The 23,901-nt window shown below is 43.9% G+C and overlaps 2 protein-coding genes across 3 annotated transcripts in view; both read right to left on the bottom strand.

Moving 5' to 3' along the window:
* Positions 1-20,909, bottom strand: part of pals2a (protein associated with LIN7 2, MAGUK p55 family member a) — a 45,033-nt gene extending 24,124 nt beyond the window's left edge. For both annotated transcript variants that reach the window (XR_016491990.1, XM_090220840.1), the window contains exons 1-4: positions 20,531-20,909; positions 16,406-16,509; positions 7,685-7,803; positions 4,876-5,028 (exon numbers count right to left, since the gene is read on the bottom strand). Coding sequence is in view for 1 of the 2 variants with exons in the window: in XM_090220840.1 (XP_090076966.1) it covers positions 4,876-5,028; positions 7,685-7,801 (270 nt within the window). In the remaining variant the exon portion in view is untranslated. The remainder of the gene's footprint in view (positions 1-4,875; positions 5,029-7,684; positions 7,804-16,405; positions 16,510-20,530) is intronic.
* A 153-nt stretch (positions 20,910-21,062) lies between these two features.
* Positions 21,063-23,652, bottom strand: LOC149984360 (pro-neuropeptide Y-like). The gene is made up of 4 exons (XM_090220860.1): positions 23,541-23,652; positions 23,005-23,186; positions 22,666-22,755; positions 21,063-22,365 (listed from the first exon to the last, which is right to left on the bottom strand). Exons 2-4 carry the CDS (start codon positions 23,184-23,186, stop codon positions 22,338-22,340), a joined length of 300 nt encoding a protein of 99 aa, XP_090076986.1. The 5' UTR covers positions 23,541-23,652; the 3' UTR covers positions 21,063-22,337.
* Between the last annotated feature and the right edge of the window lie 249 nt (positions 23,653-23,901).

The following is a 23,901-nucleotide window of genomic DNA, read 5'->3' as shown; positions in this document are numbered from 1 at the left end:
AGTGCATGTTTAAGACCAAATGTAGCATGCAGGAAATACAATCATGAATCAGTCCCACAGGAAGGAAAGGAGGAACAAGACTGTTAAGTTCTCACCTGCAGAGCAGCCATATCACAGGATGAATATCTGACACACACACAGAGACAGAAACAGGGACAGAGAGACAGAGATAGAAAGAAACAGAGGGAGACAGAGAGAAAAACAGAGACAGAAAGACCGAGAGACCGGGAGACAGAGACAGAGAGACCGAGAGACAGAGACAGAGAGACCGAGAGAGACAGAGAGACCGAGAGAGCAGTAACATGCATCAGTGCAGATCTGGTTCACACATGATAGAACTCCCTAACCCAGAAATGTGCGTCTACCTCCCCCACTTGACCCCTCCACTCCCATTGGACCAGGGACATAGCCCCCCTCAGGCCGCAGTTTCTCATTGGTCCAGACAGAATAGGCAATTTTTTTTTTTTTATCTCTAGGAGGGGCAAGTAGCAGAGGCAGAGAGAGAGAGTCAAAGACAGATTATTATAACCAATTGATACCAGGGTCTCATTTACAATGGTGCCCTGAGGAAAACAATTTCTTAATAACAATAATAATAATAATAAAAATTAACACAACAGCTTCCAACACCACAAAAACAATGATTCAATCCAAACAGTTCTCCTTAAACACATTCAGTATTACAGCTCTAACTGCCATAGAGGCACCAGAGAGTCACAGCTCTAGCTGCCGTAGAGGCACCAGAGAGTCACAGCTCTAACTGCCATAGAGGCACCAAAGAGTCACAGCTCTAACTGCCATAGAGGCACCAGAGAGTCACAGCTCTAACTGCCGTAGAGGCACCAGAGAGTCACAGCTCTAACTGCCGTAGAGGCACCAGAGAGTCACAGCTCTAACTGCCGTAGAGGCACCAGAGAGCCACAGCTCTAACTGCCGTAGAGGCACCAGAAAGCCACAGCTCTAACTGCCGTAGAGGCACCAGAGAGTCACAGCACTAACTGCCGTAGAGGCACCAGAGAGCCACAGCTCTAACTGCCGTAGAGGCACCAGAGAGCCACAGCTCTAACTGCCATAGAGGCACCAGAGAGTCACAGCTCTAACTGCCATAGAGGCACCAGAGAGTCACAGCTCTAACTGCCATAGAGGCACCAGAGAGTCACAGCTCTAACTGCCATAGAGGCACCAGAGAGTCACAGCTCTAACTGCCATAGAGGCACCAGAGAGTCACAGCTCTAACTGCCATAGAGGCACCAGAGAGTCACAGCTCTAACTGCCATAGAGGCACCAGAGAGTCACAGCTCTAACTGCCGTAGAGGCACCAGAGAGTCACAGCTCTAACTGCCATAGAGGCACCAGAGAGTCACAGCTCTAACTGCCGTAGAGGCACCAGAGAGTCACAGCTCTAACTACCGTAGAGGCACCAGAGAGTCACAGCTCTAACTGCCGTAGAGGCACCAGAGAGTCACAGCTCTAACTGCCGTAGAGGCACCAGAGAGTCACAGCTCTAACTGCCGTAGAGGCACCAGAGAGTCACAGCTCTAACTGCCGTAGAGGCACCAGAGAGTCACAGCTCTAACTGCCGTAGAGGCATCAGAGAGTCACAGCTCTAACTGCAATAGAGGCACCAGAGAGTCACAGCTCTAACTGCCGTAGAGGCACCAGAGAGTCACAGCTCTAACTGCCGTAGAGGCACCAGAGAGTCACAGCTCTAACTGCCGTAGAGGCACCAGAGAGTCACAGCTCTAGCTGCCGTAGAGGCACCAGAGAGTCACAGCTCTAACTGCCGTAGAGGCACCAGAGAGTCACAGCTCTAACTGCCGTAGAGGCACCAGAGAGTCACAGCTCTAACTGCCGTAGAGGCACCAGAGAGTCAATATGTATGACGTTCTGAAGGCTTTTCTAAATCGGTACGTACTAGTGGAACCTCGAGGGTTCACCATCCCTGTGAACGGGTTTTAACAGTGACGTGAGGAGCATCAGAAGCTTGTATAGTAGAGCTTTGTCAACAGAAAGACAGTAATGAAGTGATGTACAGGACTTTAAGGAGGAGCAGCCAACCTTCTGATACAGGATGCAGTGATGCATATTAAAACTGTCACCTGTGATAAAGTGAAGGATGCTACGGTAGACTGACGGCATCCAATGGTTTAAGATTAGTGGCTGCTACACTCCCATGAATGGTGTCACCTGTGATAAAGTGAAGGGTGCTACGGTAGACTGACGGCATCCAATGGTTTAAGATTAGTGGCTGCTACACTCCCATGAATGGTGTCACCTGTGATAAAGTGAAGGGCGCCACGGTAGACTGACGACATCCAATGGTTTAAGATTAGTGGCTGCTACACTCCCATGAATGGTGTCACCGTAGTCAAGAACTGGCAGAAGGAGTTGACTGTACAATCTCCTTCCTGCTGTTTAGGGAGAGACATAATCTATTTATATAAAAAGAAGACTACTTTAAAATCTCAGCTTCTTTTGGTATTTGTTTCATTAGTCCAGTGACATACAGAACCATGTGATGGTAAATGCATCATACAGGGATGAGTTATGTATTTTGAAAGTTACATATCTTGAAAACCTTTTGGGACGATGTCAACAATGGACTAATGAAACAGATACTAAAATATAGTTTTGTGGTGGAATTTTTCCTTTAAAACTAGCTCATCCGGGTCAAATTATTTTCAATCCAAAAGCCCAGATATTTATTAGGCAGGAACCTGCTCGATGAAAGAACCATCCAATGCATAAATGTGTAAACCATCTCAAGTATTTCTACGAGAATTACAAAACATCATACATTTAGTTTGTAATGCATGAAGTACCAATTTTAAAAATCAACAAGGACTTTCTGCTAGGTGACAAAATCAGACTGCAGTCTGGTCAGCCGTAAGGCCATTAGCGTACACAACAGTGTCATCTGCATACAGATGAATGTTACAGGTTTTTGCAGATAGACCGTATATAAATAGCAAAGAGGACAGGTCCCAAAATAGACCCCTACAGGACACCTTTAGTAATATCGAGGTAACTTGACACCATCAGAAAGCCCACATTGTGTCCTGCCTGACTGATCGATACTGTACACAAAAGTATGTGGACACCCCTTCAAATGAGTGGATACAGCTATTTCAGCCACACCCGTTGCTGACAGGTCTATAGAATCGAGCACACCGCCATGCAATCTCCATAGACAAACATTGGCAGTAGAATGGCCTTACTGAAGAGCTCAGTTACTTTAAACGTGGCACCGTCATAGGAAGTCAGTTCGTCAAATGTCTGCTCTGCCGGAGCTGCCCCCCGGTCAACTTTTAAATGCTGTTATTGTGAAGTGGAAACGTCTAGGAGCAACAACGTCTCAGCCGCGAAGTGGTAGGCCACAAGCTCACAGAACGAGACCGCCGAGTGCTGAAGCGTGTAAAGACCGCCTGTCCTTGGTTGGGGCGGCAGGGTAGCCTAGTGGTTAGAGCGTTGGACTAGTAACCGGAAGGTTGCAAGTTCAAATCCCTGAGCTGACAAGGTACAAATCTAACCCATTGTTCCTAGGCCGTCATTGAAAATAAGATTTTTTTTCTTAACCGGCTTGCCTAGTTAAATAAAGGAAACACTCACTACTGAGTTCCAAACTGCCTCTGGAAGCAACGTCAGCACAAGAACTGTTCGTCGGGAGCTTCATGAAATGGGTTGCCATGGCCGCACACAAGCCTGATATCACCATGCGCAATGCCAAGCGTCGGCTGGAGTGGTGTAAAGCTCACCGCCATTAGACTCTGGAGCAGTGAACAATCACTCTCTTAAAAGATGAATCACGTTTCACCATCTGGCAGTCTGACAGACGAATCTGGATTTGGCGGATGCCAGGAGAACACTACCTGTCCCAATGCATAGCGACAACTGTAAAGTTTTGTGGAGGAGGAATAATGGTCTGGGGCTGTTTTTCATGGTTCGGGCCCCTTAGTTCCATTGAAGGGAAAACTTAACGCTACAGCATACAATGACATTCTAGACAATTCTGTGTTTCCAACTTTGTGGCAACAGTTTGGGGGAAGGCCCTTTCCTGTTTCAGCATGGCAATGCCCCTGTGCACAAAGCGAGGTCCACGCAGAAATCATTTGTCAAGATCTGTGTGGAAGAACATGACTGGCCTGCACAGAGCCCTGACCTCAACCCCATATAACACCTTTGGGTTGAATTGGAACCCCGACTGCGAGCCAGGCCTAATCACCCAACATCAGTGCTGACATCACTAATGGTCTTGTGGCTGAATAGAAGCAAATCCCTGCAGTAATGTTCTAACATCTAGTGGAAAGAATTCCCAGAAGAGTGAAGGCTGATATAGCAGCAAAGGGGAACCAAATCCATATTAATGCCTGTGATTTTGGAATGAGATGTTCGACGAGCACGTGTCCACATACTTTTGACCATGTAGTGTAGTTCCAACCAGAGAGAGAGAGATTATTATTATTATAATAATAATGTTAAATCTCCAAAGAAAACTTTGGCAACATGTACATTGTTACATAATGACAATAAAGCAAATAGAAATTAATTGAATCTTGAGAGAGAGAGAGAGAGGCAGAGACAGCGAGGCAGAGAGACAGAGACAGCGAGGCAGAGACAGCGAGGCAGAGAGACAGAGACAGTGAGGCAGAGACAGCGAGGCAGAGAGACAGAGACAGCGAGGCAGAGACAGCGAGGCAGAGAGACAGAGACAGCGAGGCAGAGAGACAGAGACAGCGAGGCAGAGACAGCGAGGCAGAGACTTCAGGAGTAATATGGTGATTGTTGCTGTAAACAGCTCTGACAGGACAGTCATTCTCTAGTCTACTTTCAGGCTAGCTCTAACAACTCAACGGTACTGTGTGTGTGTTTGGGTACCTTGAAGTGTGGTTCCTGGAGGATGTTGGTTAGTTCCTCAGCGGAGGCGTCTCTACTACTCAGTCCTGTGAGGGAGTCTAGGATCTCTGAGACCAGCTGCTGGTTGTTGTCTCTCACAGCCTCCAGCTTCACATCCGCCAGCCTCTCATGGGCCTGCAGAGACACACATTAATACACACAGTATTTAGTTCAGGTTTTAACTATCCCAACGCCCAGGACCAGTTATTCTGCCCCCAGCCTCTGGAACAGCCTGCCAGAGAACCTGAGGGGGGCTGAAACTGTGGACATATGTAAAAGAGATCTTAAAACAGCTTTTAAGTTGAGCTTTTCCTTGGGGTGCTTTTTAGTCGGTCAGTTATTGTTGTTCTTTCATTTGTTGTGTAGTAAATATGAAATATTTCAGGTTTTATTTGTTTGTTTTTTTCCTATGAAGCACATTGTGTTGCATTCCATGCTGTAGAAATAAATCCTGATTTAATTTATGCGTGCCCTGGTCAGTTTCCCTGTGAAAAGAAAAACCTAGTGTAAAATGTCCACCAGATGTCAGCATGTCACAACAAACAAACACACTACTCCTTATGGCCTTTCTCTTGCATTTCAAAGATGTGTTTAGTGTGTCCTCCAGATCAGAGGCAGTAGGGATGACCAGGGATGTTCTCTGTTTAGTGAGTCCTCCAGATCAGAGGCAGTAGGGATGACCAGGGATGTTCTCTGTTTAGTGTGTCCTCCAGATCAGAGGCAGTAGGGATGACCAGGGATGTTCTCTGTTTAGTGAGTCCGCCAGATCAGAGGCAGTAGGGATGACCAGGGATGTTCTCTGTTTAGTGAGTCCACCAGATCAGAGGCAGTAGGGATGACCAATGATGTTCTCTGTTTAGTGAGTTTGCCAGATCAGAGGCAGTAGGGATGACCAGGGATGTTCTCTGTTTAGTGAGTCCACCAGATCAGAGGCAGTAGGGATGACCAAGGATGTTCTCTGTTTAGTGAGTCCTCCAGATTAGAGGCAGTAAGGATGACCAGGGATGTTCTCTGTTTAGTGAGTCCCCCAGATCAGAGGCAGTAGGGATGACCAAGGATGTTCTCTGTTTAGTGAGTCCCCCAGATCAGAGGCAGTAGGGATGACCAGGGATATTCTCTGTTTAGTGAGTCCCCCAGATCAGAGGCAGTAGGGATGACCAGGGATGTTCTCTGTTTAGTGAGTCCTCCAGATCAGAGGCAGTAGGGATGACCAGGGATATTCTCTGTTTAGTGCGTCCCCCAGATCAGAGGCAGTAGGGATGACCAGGAATGTTCTCTTGATAAGTCAATTGTCAATTAGATAATTTTCCTGTCCTACTAAGCATTCAAAACATAATGAGTACTTTTGGGTGTCATGGAAAATGTATGGAGTAATAAGTAAAGACATTTTAGGAATGTAATGAAGTAAAATTAGTCAAAAAATATGATTACTATAGTACAGATTCACCCCCAAAAAACTTTAGTAAAAATACTTTACACCACTACAAAAGTGGAAAAAATAGAATCAAATACGACCAAGGGACAACTGCACAGTGTACTGTCCACACTCCCTCTCACCCATACAGCCCAGGTGCAGAAACCGGTTTTAAAGTAAAGGACAGACACCCACAAAAACTGCTTCAATTGTAAAGTATTTATACTTAAGTACTTTAACACCACTGCGGTTTATAAATGAGGCATTAGGCCCCTGGCCTCTACAGACTCTGTGACATGGCTGGCCCTCTGAAACACGTTGTAGATGACATTTCACTGCAGTGTTAAACATAGATGTGCAGCTGTTAACCCCATGCACCCGGCAGTAACCACCGAGACTTAGGCTGGGGTTACTTACACAAAGCCACTTTAACGCAATTCTAGTTGCAGTTGCAAGTGACGTAATCTCAAGCAACTTTGCGGTTGGTTACATGAAGCAACTCAAATGTGATTAAAATTGCAAGCAACAGCCAATCAAATTGAAGCGGATGGTTTGAGAATTCTAAACTCAACCCATGTCATCTGCTGCATTATGTCGTGGTTTCACTAATGTGTTCACCCAACGGTTTGGTTATAGTGACAGCAAGGACACCGTAGAAATGCAGCCTGTACAATTTAGCTAGTTAGCCTAAAGGACATGGCAAACACCAACACAGCTAGCTAGCCAAAATGACACGGCAAACACCAACACCTAGCTAGTTAACAACGAGCTAACCAGTTCATGGTGGACAATTTCAGTTGAAACTGGTCAAGGAGAGGTTTGGCTTCTCTTCGAAATTACATGTATTGACTGCTAAAGCATGTACAAATAACTTGTATACAATTCCTGTTGTGTTAGTCTCTGTTCTGTCAACCCTGATTGCGGGTTGTTCTGCGCAGCACGAACAGCTGTGTTGACATGACAATTGGGTCGGAATTCCAAACCTTCAAATGGATCATGTGACAAAAGTGTTTGTTTTGATTGGCTGTTGCTTGCAACTAGTTGCACAAAGTTTGAACTGGATTCAACCAAGTTGCAGATGAGATGCTTATTGGTTGCAGGGGGGGTGTTTCCCCAAGCAACCAACAAACAACTCGGTTGCAAGCAACTATAATTGCTGGCCAGTTGCGCCGTGTACTGGCAGACTGGCTGGCTAATTGGCCATACCATACATTCAAACACTCGTGGCCAAAACGTTCCAGACTGCTGTTGTTTGACTCATGGCCGTTATTGGCACAGTCCGTTCTGACAAGACGGAGGAGACATTTATATGGTGGCACTGAGTGCCTCTTCCTCTCCCCTCTCTTAACTGATGATAAGATGGAGTGTGTATGTTACCTTGGCGAGGGAGCGGACTATGGGGCTCTCTATGATTCCCTTGAGGAAGAGGAGGTCGATGTCTTTGGCCCCCGTGGTGGGAGGCATGTCTCTCAGGTTATCCAGCACCTGCTGCATGGCTGGAGGAAAAACACAAAATGTTTAAAAAAAATAAAATAAAAATACTATTTTTATATCCACAAAATTAATAGTTCTATGCAGACTTGCAATCAGAAGACCACGTAATGTAAGCCTATGTACATGGCAGAGACTCCCAAACATCAGCACTGATAACCTAGACTGTTGTCGTGATACGGCAGAAACTTGGTAGCGAACGTCTGCTCCACGTAGGGATAAAAAAAAAATATTCCTCCCCCCTCTGGCCTTCCCCCACAACAACACCTGGCATATTTGGTACATAAGAACACACATCAAACCAGAATGTTCTGACTAGAGAATGTTTGTAAATGTGCACTGATGGTGAGACTTCCTGTCTGACCTAGTTAGCTACCAGGAAGACCAGGCGGTCATGTCTAGCTACAGTGCAATCAGAAAGTATTCACAACCATTCACTTCGTCCACGTTGTTACGTTACAGACTTATTCTAAAATTGATTACATATTTATTTCCTTTCCTCATCAATCTACACACAATAAACCATAAACAGGCTGAGAAATGTTTGTCAATTTATTACAACTAAAAAACAGAAATACCTTCTTTACATAAGTATTCAGACCCTTTGCTATGAGACTTGAAATTGAGGTCAGGTGCATCCTGTTTCCATTGATCATCCTTGAGATGTTTCTACAACTTGATTGGATTCTACCAATGGTAATTTCAATTGATTGGAAAGCCACACACACACACCTGTCTATATAAAAGGTCCCACAGTTGACAGTGCATGTCAGATCAAAAACCAAGCCATGAGGTCGAAGGAATTGTCCGTATAGCTCTGAGACAGGATTGTGTTGAGACACAGATCTGGGGGAAGGGTACCAAAAAATGTCTGCAGCATTGAAGATCCCCAAGAACACAGTGGCCTCCATCATTCTTGAAAATGGAAGAAGCTTGGAGCCACCAAGACTCTTCCTAGAGTTGGCCGCCCGGACAAACTGAGCAATCGGGGGAGAAGGGCCTTGGTCAGGGACGTGACAAAGAACCTGATAGTTGTCCTTCTGGAAGGTTCTCAGAGTGACTATCTCTACAGCACTCCACCAATCAGGCCTTTATGGTGGACAGGCCAGACGGAAGTCACTCATCAAGAAAAAGGCACATGACAGCCCGTTTAGAGTTTGCCAAAAGGCCCCTACAGTGGCTTGCGAAAGTATTCACCCCCCTTGGCATTTTCCCCATTTTGTTGCCTTAAAACCTGGAATTAAAATAGAGTTTTTTGTGGTTTGTATCACTTGATTTACACAACACTTTGAAGATGCAAAATATTTTTTTATTATGAAACAAACAAGAATTAAGACACGCAAAAAAACTAAAACTTGAGCGTGCATAACTATTCACCCCCCCAAAGTCAATATTTTGTAGAGCCACCTTTTGCAGCAATTACAGCTACAAGTCTCTTGGGGTATGTCTCAACTTGCTTGACACATCTAGCCACTGGGATTTTTGCTCATTCTTCAAGGCAAAACTGCTCCAGCTCCTTCAAGTTGGATGGGTTCCACTGGTGCAATCTAAGTCATACCACAGATCCTAAATTGGATTGAGGTCTGGGCTTTGACCAGGTCATTCCAAGACATTTAAATGTTTCCCTTTAAACCAGTCGATTGTTGCATTAGCAGTATGCTTAGGGTAATTGCCCTGATGGAAGGTGAACCTCTGTCCCAGTCTCAAATCTCTGGAAGACTTAAACAGGATTCCCTCAAGAATTTCCCGGTATTTAGCGCCATCCATCATTCTGACCAGTGGAGGTTGAAAAACATTCCCACAGCATGATGCTGCCACCACCACGCTTCACTGTGGGGATGGTGACGTCGGGGTGATGAGAGGTGTGGGGTTTGCACCAGACATAGCATTTTCATTGATGGCGAAAAATCCCCAAAAAATTGCCTCATCTGACCAATGTACCTTCTTCCATATGTCTGGGGAGTCTCCTACATGCCTTTTGGTGAACACCAAACGTGTTTGCCTATTTTTTTCTTTAAGCAATGTATTTTTTCTGGCCACTCTTCCGTAAAGCCCAGCTCTGTGGAGTGTACGGCTTAAAGTGGTCCTATGAACAGATACTCCAATCTCCACTGTGGAGCTTTGTAGCTCCTTCAGGGTTATCTTTGGTCTCTTTGTTGCCCCTCTGATTAATGCCCTCCTTGCCTGGTCCGTGAGTTTAGGTGGGCGGCCCTCTTTTGGCAGGTTTGTCGTGGTGCCATATTCTCTCCATTTTTTAATAATGGATTTAAATGGTGCTCCGTGGGATGTAAAGTTTAGGGATTTTTTTATTTTTATAACCCAACCCTGATCTGTACTTCTCCACAACGTTATCCCTGACCTGTTTGGAGAGCTCCTTGGTCTTCATGGCCCCGCTTGCTTGGTGGTGCCCCTTGCTTTGTGGTGTTGCAGACTCTGTGACACAGATTGCACACAGGTGGACTTTAACTAATTGTGAGACTTCTGAAGGTAATTGGTTTCACCAGATCTTATTTAGGGGCTTCAAAGCAAAGGGGTGAATATATTTGTACACACCACACCACTTTTTCTTTCTTTTTTAAATAAGTTATTTTTTTCATTTCACTTCACCAATTTGGACTATTTTGTGTATGTACATTACATTAAATCCAAATAAAAATGTATTTAAATTACAGGTTGAAATTCAACAAAAATAGGAAAAAACGCCAAGGGGGATGAATACTTTTGCACTGTAAAGGCGAAGATTCTCTGGTCTGATTAAACCAAAACTGTTTGGCCTGATTGCCAAGCGTCACATCTGGAGGAAACCTGGCACCATCCATATGGTGAAGCATGGTGGCGGCAGCATCAGGCTTTTTCTTTGCAACTCTGCCTAGAAGGTCAGCATCCTGGAGTCGCCTCTTCACTGTTGACGTTGAGACTGGTGTTTTGTGGGTACTATTTAATGAAGCTGGCAGTTGAGGACTTGTGAGGCGTCTGTTTCTCAAACTAGACACTAATGTACTTGTCCTCTTGCTCAGTTGTGCACCGGGGCCTCTCACCCCTCTTTCTATTCTGGTTAGAGCCAGTTTGCGCTGCTCTGTGAAGGGAATGGTACACAGCATTTTACGAGATCTTCAGTTTCTTGGCAATTTCTCACATGGAATAGCCTTCATTTCTTAGAACAAGAAAAGTGATGAATTTCAGAAGAAAATGTATTTGTTTCTGGCCATTTTTAGCCTGTAATCGCACCCACAAATGCTGATGCGCCAGACACAACTAGTCTAAAGAAGGCCAGTTTTATTGTTTCTTTAAATCAGCAGTTTTCAGCTGTGCTAACATAATTCCAAAAGGGTTTTCTAATGATCAAGTAGCCTTTTAAAATTATAAACTTGGATTAGCTAACAACGTGCCATTGGAACACAGGGGTGATGGTTGCTGATAATGGGCCTCTGTACCCCTACGTAGATATTCCATAAAAAAGAAAATCAGCCGTTTCCAGCTACAATAGTCATTTACAACATTAACAATGTCTACACTGTATTTCTGATCAATTTAATGTTATATGGACAAAAAAAATATGATTTTCTTTCAAAAACAAGGGCCTTCTAAGTGACCCCAAACTTTTGAACGGTAGTGTATGTGAATGTGATATTTCATTTTTGTTCTTAACTGATTTGCCTAGTTAGGTTACATTAAAAATTTTTTTTAAAGATTGATAATTTAAAAAAAATATATATATATTTAGAATAAGGCTGTAATGTAACAAAACGTGGAAAAGGTCAAGGGGTCTGAATACTTTCCAAATGCACTGTATGTACAGGTCCTTGTATGAACGGCCTGTCTCACACCTTAGTAGATATCGGGAAGACCAGGCGATCATGTCTAGTTTTATACAACGAGTCGGTCTAATCCTGAAACACATTCCAGCCTGTGTCTATTCCACAAGTTACCACTGGCTAAATCTATGAAGTTAAAATGCCTATTTACTCTGTTCCATCTGACTGCTGAATCCACTGTCTCATCAGCCCAGCCAGGTAATTTATAAAGTTGATCTCCACTATAAAAAGCATCTAGACATTATCTACCATTTATTTTAGACTAACATTTAGTTTTCAACAGCAGAGATTTATATAAACCTTCCTGTCTGTCTCTCTGAGCATTTGCTAAATGTTTTCAATATTCAAATTCGACCGCCAGCTGTCCCATAGTAATAAACGAGTCCACACGAGACAAACAGGGAGGCAGGCAGCATTTCTCAGCCAGTTGAAATCATGAATCAGCTGGCATCATTTTTTACATACATATATACACTGCTCAAAAAATAAAGGGAACACTAAAATAACACGTCCTGGATCTGAATGAATGAAATATTCTTATTAAATACTTTTTTCTTTACATAGTTGAATGTGCGGACAACATAATCACACATTATCAATGGAAATCAAATTTATCAACCCATGGAGGTCTGGATTTGGAGTGACACTCAAAATTAAAGTGGAAAACCACACTACAGGCTGATCCAACTTTGATGTAATGTCCTTAAAACAAGTCATAATGAGGCTCAGTAGTGTGGGTGTGGCCTCCACATGCCTGTATGACCTCCCTACAACGCCTGGGCATGCTCCTGATGAGGTGGTGTCCCAGATGTGCTCAATTGGATTCAGGTCTGGGGAATGGGCGGGCCAGTCCATAGCATCAATGCCTTCCTCTTGCAGGAACTGCTGACACACTCCAGCCACATGAGGTCTAGCATGGTCTTGTATTAGGAGGAACCCAGGGCCATCCGCACCAGCATATGGTCTCACAAGGGGTCTGAGGATCTCATCTCGGTACCTAATGGCAGTCAGGCGACCTCTGGCGAGCACATGGAGGGCTGTGCGGCCCCCCAAAGAAATGCCACCCCACACCATGACTGACCCACCGCCAAACCGGTCATGCTGGAGGATGTTGCAGGCAGCAGAATGTTCTCCACGGCATCTCCAGACTGTCACGTCTGTCACATGTGCTCAGTGTGAACCTGCTTTCCTCTGTGAAGAGCACAGGGCGCCAGTGGCGAATTTGCCAATCTCTGGCAAATGAAAAGCGTCCTGCACTGTGTTGGGCTGTAAGCACAACCCCCACCTGTGGACGTCGGGCCCTCATACCACCCTCATGGAGTCTGTTTCTGACCGTTTGAGCAGACACATGCACATTTGTGGCCTGCTGGAGGTCATTATGCAGGGCTCTGGCAGTGCTCCTCCTGCTCATCCTTGCACAAAGGCGGAGGTAGCGGTCCTGCTGCTGGGTTGTTGCCCTCCTACGGCCTCCTCCACGTCTCCTGATGTACTGGCCTGTCTCCTGGTAGCCCCTCCATGCTCTGGACACTACGCTGACAGGCACAGCAAACCTTATTGCCACAGCTCGCATTGATGTGCCATCCTGGATGAGCTGCACTACCTGAGCCACTTGTGTGGGTTGTAGACTCCGTCTCATGCTACCACTAGAGTGAAAGCACCGCCAGCATTCAAAAGTGACCAAAACATCAGCCAGGAAGCATAGGAACTGAGAAGTGGTCTGCAGAACCACTCCTTTATTGGGGGTGTCTTGCTAATTGCCTATAATTTCCACCTGTTGTCTATTCCATTTGCACAACAGCATGTGAAATTTATTGTCAATCAGTGTTGCTTCCTAAGTGGACAGTTTGATTTCACAGAAGTGTGATTGACTTGGAATTACATTGTGTTGTTTAAGTGTTCCCTTTATTTTTTTGAGCAGTGTATATACACGCACAAAAAGAAATGTCAATTGAAAAAATGTCAAATGAAACAAAGAGCAGCTAGTTTCCAGTCTTTCCAGCTTCAGTTTGATGTGATTGTGTTAGCTGTGCTGTTGCCTAGCTCCTATGAACAACAGTGTCCTGACAAGAGAACACATTTTCTATGCCAGGTGAAATCACGCCTCATTAGCGCATTGGATGTATCCAATCACTAGAAAACAGCTTAAACAAATGCAAATGCATCTCCTTTGCTGTTTGACCTGATTGTAAGTTATCCGTAGTTGGCTAGCAAGCAAGCAAGGGATAAGAACGTTGTCAGCCAGTATGGCAATAGAACATTTAGAACGAACAAACCATAAAAATGATGCCAGCTGATTCATGATTTCGACTGGCTGAGAAAAGCTGCCTCCTGTCTCGTCCCGACTCCTTCATTACTATGGGACAGCTGGATATTACATTGTTTCAATATTTAAATGTCGGAGAGACAGACAGCGAGGTTTATACAAATACCCACTGTTGTAAACTAAATGTTAGCCTAAAAGAAACGCGAGATAATGTCTACATACTTTTTATAGTGGAGGTTAAGTTTATAAATTGCCTGGCTGGGCTGATGAAACAGTGGATTGTGTAGTCAGAAAGAACAGATTCAATTTAAAGTCATAGATTTAGCCGGTGGTAACTTATGGAATAGACACCGGGTGGAATGCAGTTTTAACCAACCAGCATTCAGGATTAGATCCACCCTTTGTATAATTCAAGATGGATGTTGATGAAACACGTCACGGCCCTTTAAACTGTCTATTTTAACTTCTATGGTAACAACATTTGATTTGGATATTAATGAGTGCACAGTGACAAATTCCCAAAAAATCAAGATCAAACACAAATGTAGGGTCTTGATGTAAAATACCCGGCATAACAAGGGTGAAACAACTGGAGCGGTAAGCGACCATCAATGGAGTGATTCAGTACGAAAAGCCTTCATTTCCATAACCCCAACAAGCAACTCGCTAAAACAATGGAGAAGTTCCAAATGGCATCCTATTCCCTTTATAGTGCACTACTTTTGACCAAGACCCATCATAGTGCACTATATAGGGAATAGGGTGCCATTTGGGACAGACATTGACAGGTCCCACTGGTAGATGTCTCCAACATTAACTATATAAGAGAACAGAACCGTTTCCCAATTCAAGCCTATAAGTGGTTACTGGTGAAACACTCAAACCAAGGCTTGTCACAGCCTACTGACAGCTTTCTCTGGTCTACGTTCTAATCTTCACAAGAAACATCATGACAGAATCACAAGGACTTTGACTTGCACACACTAACATAGAGGTAACAAAATAAAGGAAAGCCCAAATTAGGGCGTTGGGCACCACGAGCCAACAGAACAGCTTCAATGCACCAAGGCAAAGATTCTACAAGTATCTTGAACTCTATTCGAGGGATGTGACACCATTCTTCCATGAGAAATTCCATCATTTGGTGTATTGATAAAGGTGGTGGAAAACACAGTCTCAGGCGCCGCTCCAGAATCTTCCATAAGTGTTGAAATTGGGTTGAGATCTGGTGACTGAGACACACCCTTTAAACCCCTATGATCCTTCGAGACTCAATATTAGGTCAGGTGTTCCTAAGGTGTGGTATCCTCAGGTGTATTATACAACAATCTGACATGTAAACAAACCCCATGTAGCCACAATGCAAACAACAGCAGCCCATTCATTATAACACCTTGTAAATAATATGTTTTTGAGAGACATTTGAAAGGAACAATAACACTACAGGATGAACTTTCCCCTAGGTACAGATCTATGATAGGCTTCTCAGCCTCCAATCCTAACCTTAACCATTAGTGGGGGAAAATGCTAAACTGTTCCAAGATGAGTGTCTAAGGGCAACTTCACCCTATATCAAAACCAGTCTGTCTGCCCTCACCTCAGGCAGACTCACAGACAACACAGCACCTGGAAGGCTGGAGAGGGTAGGGGACCCAAAGGGTTTCCACTTCATCAGCTACCAACCAGGATGTTAACAACAACATTGATCACTCTTTTTTTTTTTACATAGTTTCAAAGTCTTGGTGGAGAGGATGGGTTTCTCCCCCACTCCTCCTGGATAAAGGTTGTGCCCCAAAAAGCACCTTATGAGCCCTGGTCAGAAGTAGTTCCCTATAAAGGGAAAAGAGTACAAACTGGCCTAACCAACCCCACTGTCCAGACAGAGGAGAGTACAAACTGGCCTAACCAACCCCACTGTCAGGACAGAGGAGAGTACAAACTGGCCTAACCAACCCCACTGTCCGGACAGAGGAGAGTACAAACTGGCCTAACCAACCCCACTGTCCGGACAGAGGAGAGTACAAACTGGCCTAACCAACCCCACTGTCCGGACAGAGGAGAGTACAAACTGGCCTAACCAACCCCACTGTCCAGACAGAGGAGAGTACAAACTGGCCGAACCAACCCCACTGTCCAGACAGAGGAGAGTACAAACTGGCCGAACCAACCCCACTGTCCAGACAGAGGAGAGTACAAACTGGCCGAACCAACCCGCTGTCCAGACAGAGGAGAGTACAAACTGCCCGATCCAACCCCACTGTCGGGACAGAGCAGAGTACAAACTGGCCTAATCAAACACACTGTGGCTGGGTTGTCCAGATGGATGGACACACACAGCAGAAAAGACATTTCCACAACAGACACATTGTTGTCCCTCTTCACACCTTAGTTACTCAGACATCCTCATGAAGGGAGCATTGTTTCAAACATAGATTAATGTTTAACCAATCAGTGTTAAAAAAAAAGGGGTGGACGTACGTGACAGAAGAATGGAAGTAGTAAAGCAGGAAGTGAACCTCTGACACTCACCTGTGAATTGTGCTCCAACGCAGCGCAGCGGCTGAAAGCCCTACTCCCAGTACACACCAGTCATCTGGTGGCCTGCCTGCCTGCCTGTGGCAACACAGAAGAACCTGAAAAGGAACACAGGGAGACAACACCTTGTTATTTATTACCCAATGCCCAATAATACGGGATTGCTAGCTAACCTGAAATGCTTGCTTTCCAACTTAAATAGCTTCAGAGTGACTCATCTGAAATGGCCGCGTCGACCTTTAAAGGACAATAGTCCAACCATTTTAGTCTTGCTGTAGACAACATGCTGTAATGTTCAACAGTTTCCATTTGGTCAGATTACTGCCACTCCAGAGGGCTTTCATTCCTCACTCTTAGTGTGTGCTTTCTGATTGGACAAAGAAAGTCATGTGGTCATACCGGTCTGGGGGGGGGGGACTGAAAAGCATTAATCGCATTATGTTGATTACCCTAGAGGTCAAGAGTGCAAGTAGTCAACTCCAGAGCTGCCAAGTCCCTGGTATCATTGTGTGGCCTATATTTGTCAGGTTGGTTTTCATCACCACGGGGATCAGTAGCATTTAAAGCGAACATTCAAACCATCCAGATTCTCTACCCAGGCCTTCTCCCTGAGGTGTGTGTACTTAACTCACTCCACCTTGTGGGTTCCCACATGAAATAAATACTATAGTGTATACTATGGTAGGAATACTGTAGTATTCACTGTAGTGTTGCAAAAACACTACTAGTCTTGGGCGATATACCGGGGTATTTCAAAATATTGACAGTATGATTTTCAATACCGTTTTAAAAAATGACTTATTTTGGGGTTGGGGCCCCAACCCCCGCACACTGGACATACATACACCCCCGCACGCTGGACATACATACACCCCCGCACACTGGACTGAGGGTGAGTGCCTACACCACTGCTTATTAACTAACTACAATAAATCTGTGTCAAATAAATCCCTGTTTACTATAGTAAACAGTACAGAATCAATATGACGGTATGAAAATCAGGGTATCGCCCAACATTAATATATACTGTAGTGTTTACAGTTTACTATAGTACAAATCCTGTAGTATTTGTATTATATAGAAACAGTAATTACTGTAGTGTTTTTTGCAGACTGTAGTATATTGTAGTATTTTCTGAAGTGTTTTTGGGGACATTACTGTATGTAGTATTTACTGAAGTGTTTTTGTTTATCTTTGAGACAGAAGTGGGGAGCTTTCTCCTTGAGGAAAAATACTGGAGAAAGACTAAAAGAGCAGATAACCTGTAGATAGGTAGGACTGGGTTCTGAACGGGGAGTTCAGAGCTTCTACTCTTTTCTATAACCAAAGGGAACACATTATATGCTTTGTACTTGTCATGTAGGTTTCTGACTTACGGGTGGCACAAATTGTGATATGGGGGAGGGGGAAATGGGCAGGGTATATGCAAATTAAATACTGTAGTATTTACTAGTGTTTTTTTGTGTGGATAATACCTTAATATGTATTACAGCATTGTACACTATACTACACAATTCTATACTAAGTACTACACATGATCGAGGGAATTGTACTACTACAGTATGTAGTATACTAAGTTTTACTACAGAATTCTATAGTAAGTACTATAGTATTACATAGTAAAGTGTGGTATTTTTTTATGTGGGTTTAAATTAGAGCGCTGGATGGGTTTAAGCATGAATTTGAGAGGGGATTATATCCACCATATTCCTTAAAGCTAGAATCCTTAGTTGCTACATTCATTTGTTGACTTCTAAATGAATGCTATATACACACATTGATTCTTGAAGAATATAGGCTAACTTGTGTCTCATGAGCTTAGTTCACCTGTTGTACCCCCATCAGAACACAAAAATATAAACTCCCAATGTTTGTAAACAATGTAAATGGAAACAAACACTGTATAGCCTCAAAACATGGTTAAACCTATAATGTTGATATCATGGATGGTCAGTCTTTGCATCCATAGCTCTGTCTATGCATTTGAGAGTGGTTACATTTATCCAGGCTCTTCCCTCAGCGTCTGAACAAACCCGAGGCGGGGTGGGCCACTTTGTTATTGTTTCAACGGAGGACTCCAGGTTCACACCAGTCCATTCCTTTTCAAATACTGTATGTGAGGGGGAGTGAATGAGTGCAGTACACACTGACTACACACTTCAGAGGGAATCAGAATTCACACGCTGGTTGTCTCCCAAATAGCACCCTTTGCCATTTGGGAGACAACCAGGGTGTGATACACACTGCTGCTCTCGCCAGCAGCATTCCCACAGAGGCTGAAATTCTCTGGATTCTCCAACACCTCAATTAAACCCTGAAGCCAGCCAGCGTCCCAGCCAGGGACCAGGGGGAAAGGACCAGGCCAGCGTCCCAGCCAGGGACCAGGGGGAAAGGACCAGACCAGCCAGGGACCAGGGGGAAAGGACCAGACCAGGGACTCAACTAAGGAAAGGGACCAAGCTAAGTACCCGGGTGAAGGGACGCAGCCAGGGACCATGGGGAAGGCAGTTAAGAACAAACTCTTATTTTCAATGACGGCCTAGGAAAAGTGGGTTAACTGCCTGTTCAGGGGCAGAACGACAGATTTGTACCATGTCAGCTCGGGGATATGAACTTCCGGTTACTAGTCCAACGCTCTAACCACTAGGCTACCCTGCCACCCCATATAATAAGCAGCAGGCTACAGGGATGAATGGGTTTCACTGTCAGACCAGAGGCTTATTCAGGAGAGTGCTTCAGTGTAATGTTACAGACCATTTCAATAGAAAAGTATGCTTTCCTATCTGAAGGATCGTACTACTGTACTCCATTGAATAAGCCACCCGTCTGTCTCCTGGACCGCCCCCTCAGCTTTACACCATTTCATAAGGCTTTTTAAAGTTGAAAGATGTATATAGCTCAACCTCAGACGCAAACAAGGATTTGAACACTACCACAGGAATGAAGAACAAAAAAACACACTGATTACAGGAAGAGGTCCAAATTCGGCATGACCATTTCTGGTCTGTGTTTTACTGTTGATCCAAAACAGATCACGTCTCCCAAATAAAGGCATTAAAAATAAAAAGACATCCGTCCCACCTGAAACCCTTTCCCTGTACAGTGACGCCAAGTTTGACCAGGCCACCTAGTGTACTATGTAGCGAATTGGGTATCATTTGGGACACCACGAGGTATCCAAAGTTGTTAGATGGGACAATCTGTTTTATCATTCATTGTGGCAATGGAAACGTCCAAGTCGTGGTGAAATGATGGGCTCATTGTGTGAGCAAGCCGGCACTGACAGAATAATGTATAGGGTAACTAACTACACATAGCCAACAAAAAAAAGGCCCGATCCATGCAAAGCAAAACATTTGACTACTCTCTCCATTGTTGACACTAGAGTGTTCTTTCTCAATGTGTCTAACATGTCTGACCCTTACAGCTCAACACGTGGAACCTTCCAGAAAGCCAACACATATCTCACAAACACACGAGTTACACTCCAAATAACACATTTGGGACTCACACCTCGTTAGAGTAAGGCACACACACAACTCGTTAGAGTAAGGCACACACACTATCAGCTAGCTTCCTGTGCGGGCTGCGGAACACGTGCAGACATTTTTGGTTTCCCGTTCGGCTGAGACCGAGCAGATGAGAGGTCGCATGGGACACCTTCCTTGTGGTTTGCTAACTTTATTAGTAAACTGTCCCGTTAGGTATCAAGCAAATACAACCACTTTTATGGTCAATTAAACTAAATTTGTATTTGAGCTATTTAGAGCTAAACAAAATAACAGCGGAGCATTTGGCACAATTCCACGTCATAACTTGTGGCATAACAATCTAACTGGATATCTGGCTTAGCTAGCCAACTAGTTCAAATCTAGCCTAGAAATATGCTCTTTGTTAGGTTAGCAGTGGTAGCTAGCGTGTTATTATTAGCTTGCTAGCAATCAACGGAGTCCCAGCCTGACTGGATCCAGCTAGTGTTAGCTAGCTAGCGAGTGTTGCCAGAACGGTGAGTGGATTGCTAACCTGACTTGCGTTTCGCTATTTGAACCCCTTTTCGTGGCACTAAGCCCCTCATGCGGTTTCGAAGAAGATGGTCATAAAAAAAATGTATGACTTTACCTGACGTTCTCCGTGTCCTTCTGTCAGACTTTCAAGTCTCCATAGGTTCCCTGCACCCCAGACGAGGCTACTTTTCCTTGCGCGCAACAGTCGACTCCTGTCCTGGAGACATGCCGCCGAATGACGCTTGATCTCGAAGTCCACTTTTAGAGACGAGGAGCTAGTTAATGTAGTTCCCACCCACTCGTTTAACGTACTACAGATATCGGTGTGAGAACTTCAGACTTGCTCTTTTCTGTTCATATAGTTTTCAATAGGAGTAATTATTTCATAAATTATAGATTCTGCATTTGACATCGACTATGATCATCTGGGTCTCCTGCGCTCCACAAACCGTTTTAACCCACACATAAACATCTCAAATGGCACCCTATATAGTAAAGCCCACTATGGGTCCTGGTCAAAAGTAGAGCACTATATAGGGAATAGGGTGCCATTTGGGACGTAAAAGCCCTATGTTAGTTACACAACATGACTAGCCACTGTTACACATTCATACTCCTTGTGAAATAAATAAGCATTAAAAACCAGAGACAGCAGTATCCTATTTATTCAGTACAGCCAAAGACATAACATATGACCTGACATGATTATCTGGCCGTCAACATAAAGAATCCTACTGTATGTCTACATCTCAAATTGGCACCCTATTCCATACATAGTGCACTACTGAGCCCTGGTCAAAAGTAGTCCACAATATAGAGAACAGGGTGCCAATTTGGGACATAACCTTGTGTTACATTTGAGCATTCTAGAACAATGAACCCATTAGTATGCAGGGACTGTTCTATCTTCTAAAACAGGACTTAGTCCCAAGTGGTACCCTACCAGGCGATAAATAGTGCACTACAGAGGGTGCCATTTAGTACAGAGTTAGGTAACTGGGTTCATGCACCAGATCTCATTATCTCATGTCCCTTTGGAGGTAACCAGGTCAGTGTCCCAAATCGCGCCCTATTCCATAGTGAACTACTTTCGACCAGGGATCCATAGGGATCCCAGGCCACTTAATGATTCTACACCTTAAAATCTGTTTTCACGTTAGGCAAGGTGCTGTTATATAGAACGATTGTACACAATCAAAATCCACACAGACCAGTGAAAGATTAACAATGTTACACATTGAAATAATGGACAGAATTAATAGCTTGTTATTCTCACCTCTCACCCCAGACAGCTGTTTGAAGGCTACAGTCCAAGCTGGAGTATAATGGTGTCAGAGTACTAAGGCCAGTCCAGAAGAGGGCAGTATATCTTAGTAAAACCTGTGGGAACAAAGAGAACCCTGTGCAGCACTGGTTCTAGGTGTAGGTCCTCGTCCTGGTTGTGGCAGGAACAACTAGTATCCAATAAGTGTTTAAAAAAAAAACACACTAGAAATGTTTTTCTTTAAGAAAGACCACTTTGCTTACTTTCTGATTCTGGAGTCCTAGGATTTTCTTGTTTATATACTTAAAACAGAGTCACATTCTAAAACATTGATCCAAGGTACTTTATATGATGTATTTGATCCAACCAGTAAATGTTTATTTTGGTTTACAGTACAGTGTGATGCACAAAAGGAGAAAGTAACATATGTACAGGACACTTCTACTATGACAGACAGACAGGGAGGTGGTTGCATGCAGGCTGTAGATATCCATTAAAGTCCAGGTCGAGTCGGTGACCAACAGGCAGTGTGGTGTTGTTGTGGTGTTGTTGTGGTGCTGTGACCAACAGGCAGTGTGGTGTTGTTGTGGTGCTGTGACAAACAGGCAGTGTGTTGTTGTTGAAAGGGACTGGTATGGAAGTCCATAATACACTGGCTTCACCACCACAACGGTAGATCCTCATATCTGTCAGGAGACACAAGCAAAGTGTTCATAAACGTTGGTCCATTATTATATTGGTCCATTGACTAATAAGTCATTGACTATTGCTGTGTCTGTTACTCTCAAATGCACAATATACTATAGCCTATAGGTTATAGTGGCCCAATAAACAATGAGGAACAGCATCTCTGACAGTATGAAACTACTTGAAACAAGAATGGATTAGATTTAGGCTACTAATCCTCACCCCCAAAAAGAGGATGTCTAAAGCTGATCATTCTGGGGACAGGTATATCGGTATCCTCGGTATGTTTTTACACCCACCTTCCATAGCTTGCTAGTGGGACGCTCTCTGTGCTCTCCCTCTGTAGCAGGTCAGAGAACACCATATCAGGGCTGGATCTTTTCCCATACCTGAGAGAGAGGTAACGAGTACAAATAAAAAGGAAAACATTTAGAAAGTTAAACCTTATATGAAATACAGATATTAGGTGAAAGGCAACAAAAACAGAAGCATCAGAACCACTTTGGAGATGTGTTTTTCAAGTGTTATCTTCTGGGATCAAATGCACATCTTGTTTAATGTATGCCTTTCATTGTTTACTCCAAATAATAATCTTCATCATGTGCTGTACCTTCACCCTCACCAGATGGAGAACTCACCGCTGTCGAGTGATTTGGTTGATGTAGTGTCTGAGTGCAGAGAAGTACTTGGCGAAGTCCTCGCCAGGCGCATCTTCTGCGGGAATGACGGGTTTGGATGGATACGCGGCCATCAGATTGGACATGCATATCAGCAAGTACACGGCCAGCATACCCAGAGACATCGCTGCGTTAGCGCGCATCTAAAACACACAAAAGAAACAAACTAGAAAACAAATGCACTGTGACTACGCTCCTGTCCTTAGTTCATATTGTAGCCAATAAAATGCAATTATTTTTATTTGCTACTGTGCGTAATAACTTATAAAATGAACCATAAAGCCAACGACACCTTGTTATCCAAAACAATATTCCATCATCTTTAATAACCAACTGAAAAAATATTAACCAACTCTTATATTTTGAATGTGCAGAAAACAAGGTTTTCCAGAGGACAAATATTTTCTTTAGTAATTCAATCAAGAGCAACTTTACAAAAATCCTGGAAGTCTATAAAAAGGCAAATAGTCAGCAATAGAAAAGTGCTTTTTACTCACTTTATGTTGTGAAGACTGGAGATGGTTTTTCGTTGAATGACTGTTCTGTGCTCGCAACTGTGTTTGGCAGCAAGCATCCTGTGAGTTTTATATCTGTGGCAGGGAGCGCATTTGGAGGAGAGGGGAGGGGGGGGTGCCCAAAATAACACATAAGTAATGTTCACCTCAGACTGCAAGGAAAAGAGTTCAGGGATGGGTAATATAGCACTTTGCCAAACGTTAAACCAGGATATAGATATATATATATGCCTACTTAACTAGTCTTCAGTGTTTGACATGAACAATGCTGATTTCATGTTGAGATTTAAAGTCAGGAAATGCGTCATTGTCATCTACACCTTTTATTTGGGTGTGTAATCAA

The sequence above is a fragment of the Oncorhynchus mykiss genome, chromosome 3, assembly GCF_057628025.1.
Source record: "Oncorhynchus mykiss isolate SJ-2025 chromosome 3, ASM5762802v1, whole genome shotgun sequence".
Taxonomy (NCBI): Eukaryota; Metazoa; Chordata; class Actinopteri; order Salmoniformes; family Salmonidae; genus Oncorhynchus; species Oncorhynchus mykiss.
The sequence above is the reverse complement of the archived record's forward strand: the minus strand, read 5'-3'. Positions and strand labels throughout refer to the sequence as shown.

Coding starts and splice junctions, on each gene's coding strand:
- LOC149984360 (XM_090220860.1), bottom strand. CDS start 23,186: ATGCGCGCTAACGCAGCGATGTCTCTGGGTATGCTGGCCGTGTACTTG. Junction 22,756..23,004: donor AACCAAATCACTCGACAGCG/GTGAGTTCTCCA, acceptor CCTCTCTCTCAG/GTATGGGAAAAGATCCAGCC. Junction 22,366..22,665: donor CCACTAGCAAGCTATGGAAG/GTGGGTGTAAAA, acceptor GTCTCCTGACAG/ATATGAGGATCTACCGTTGT.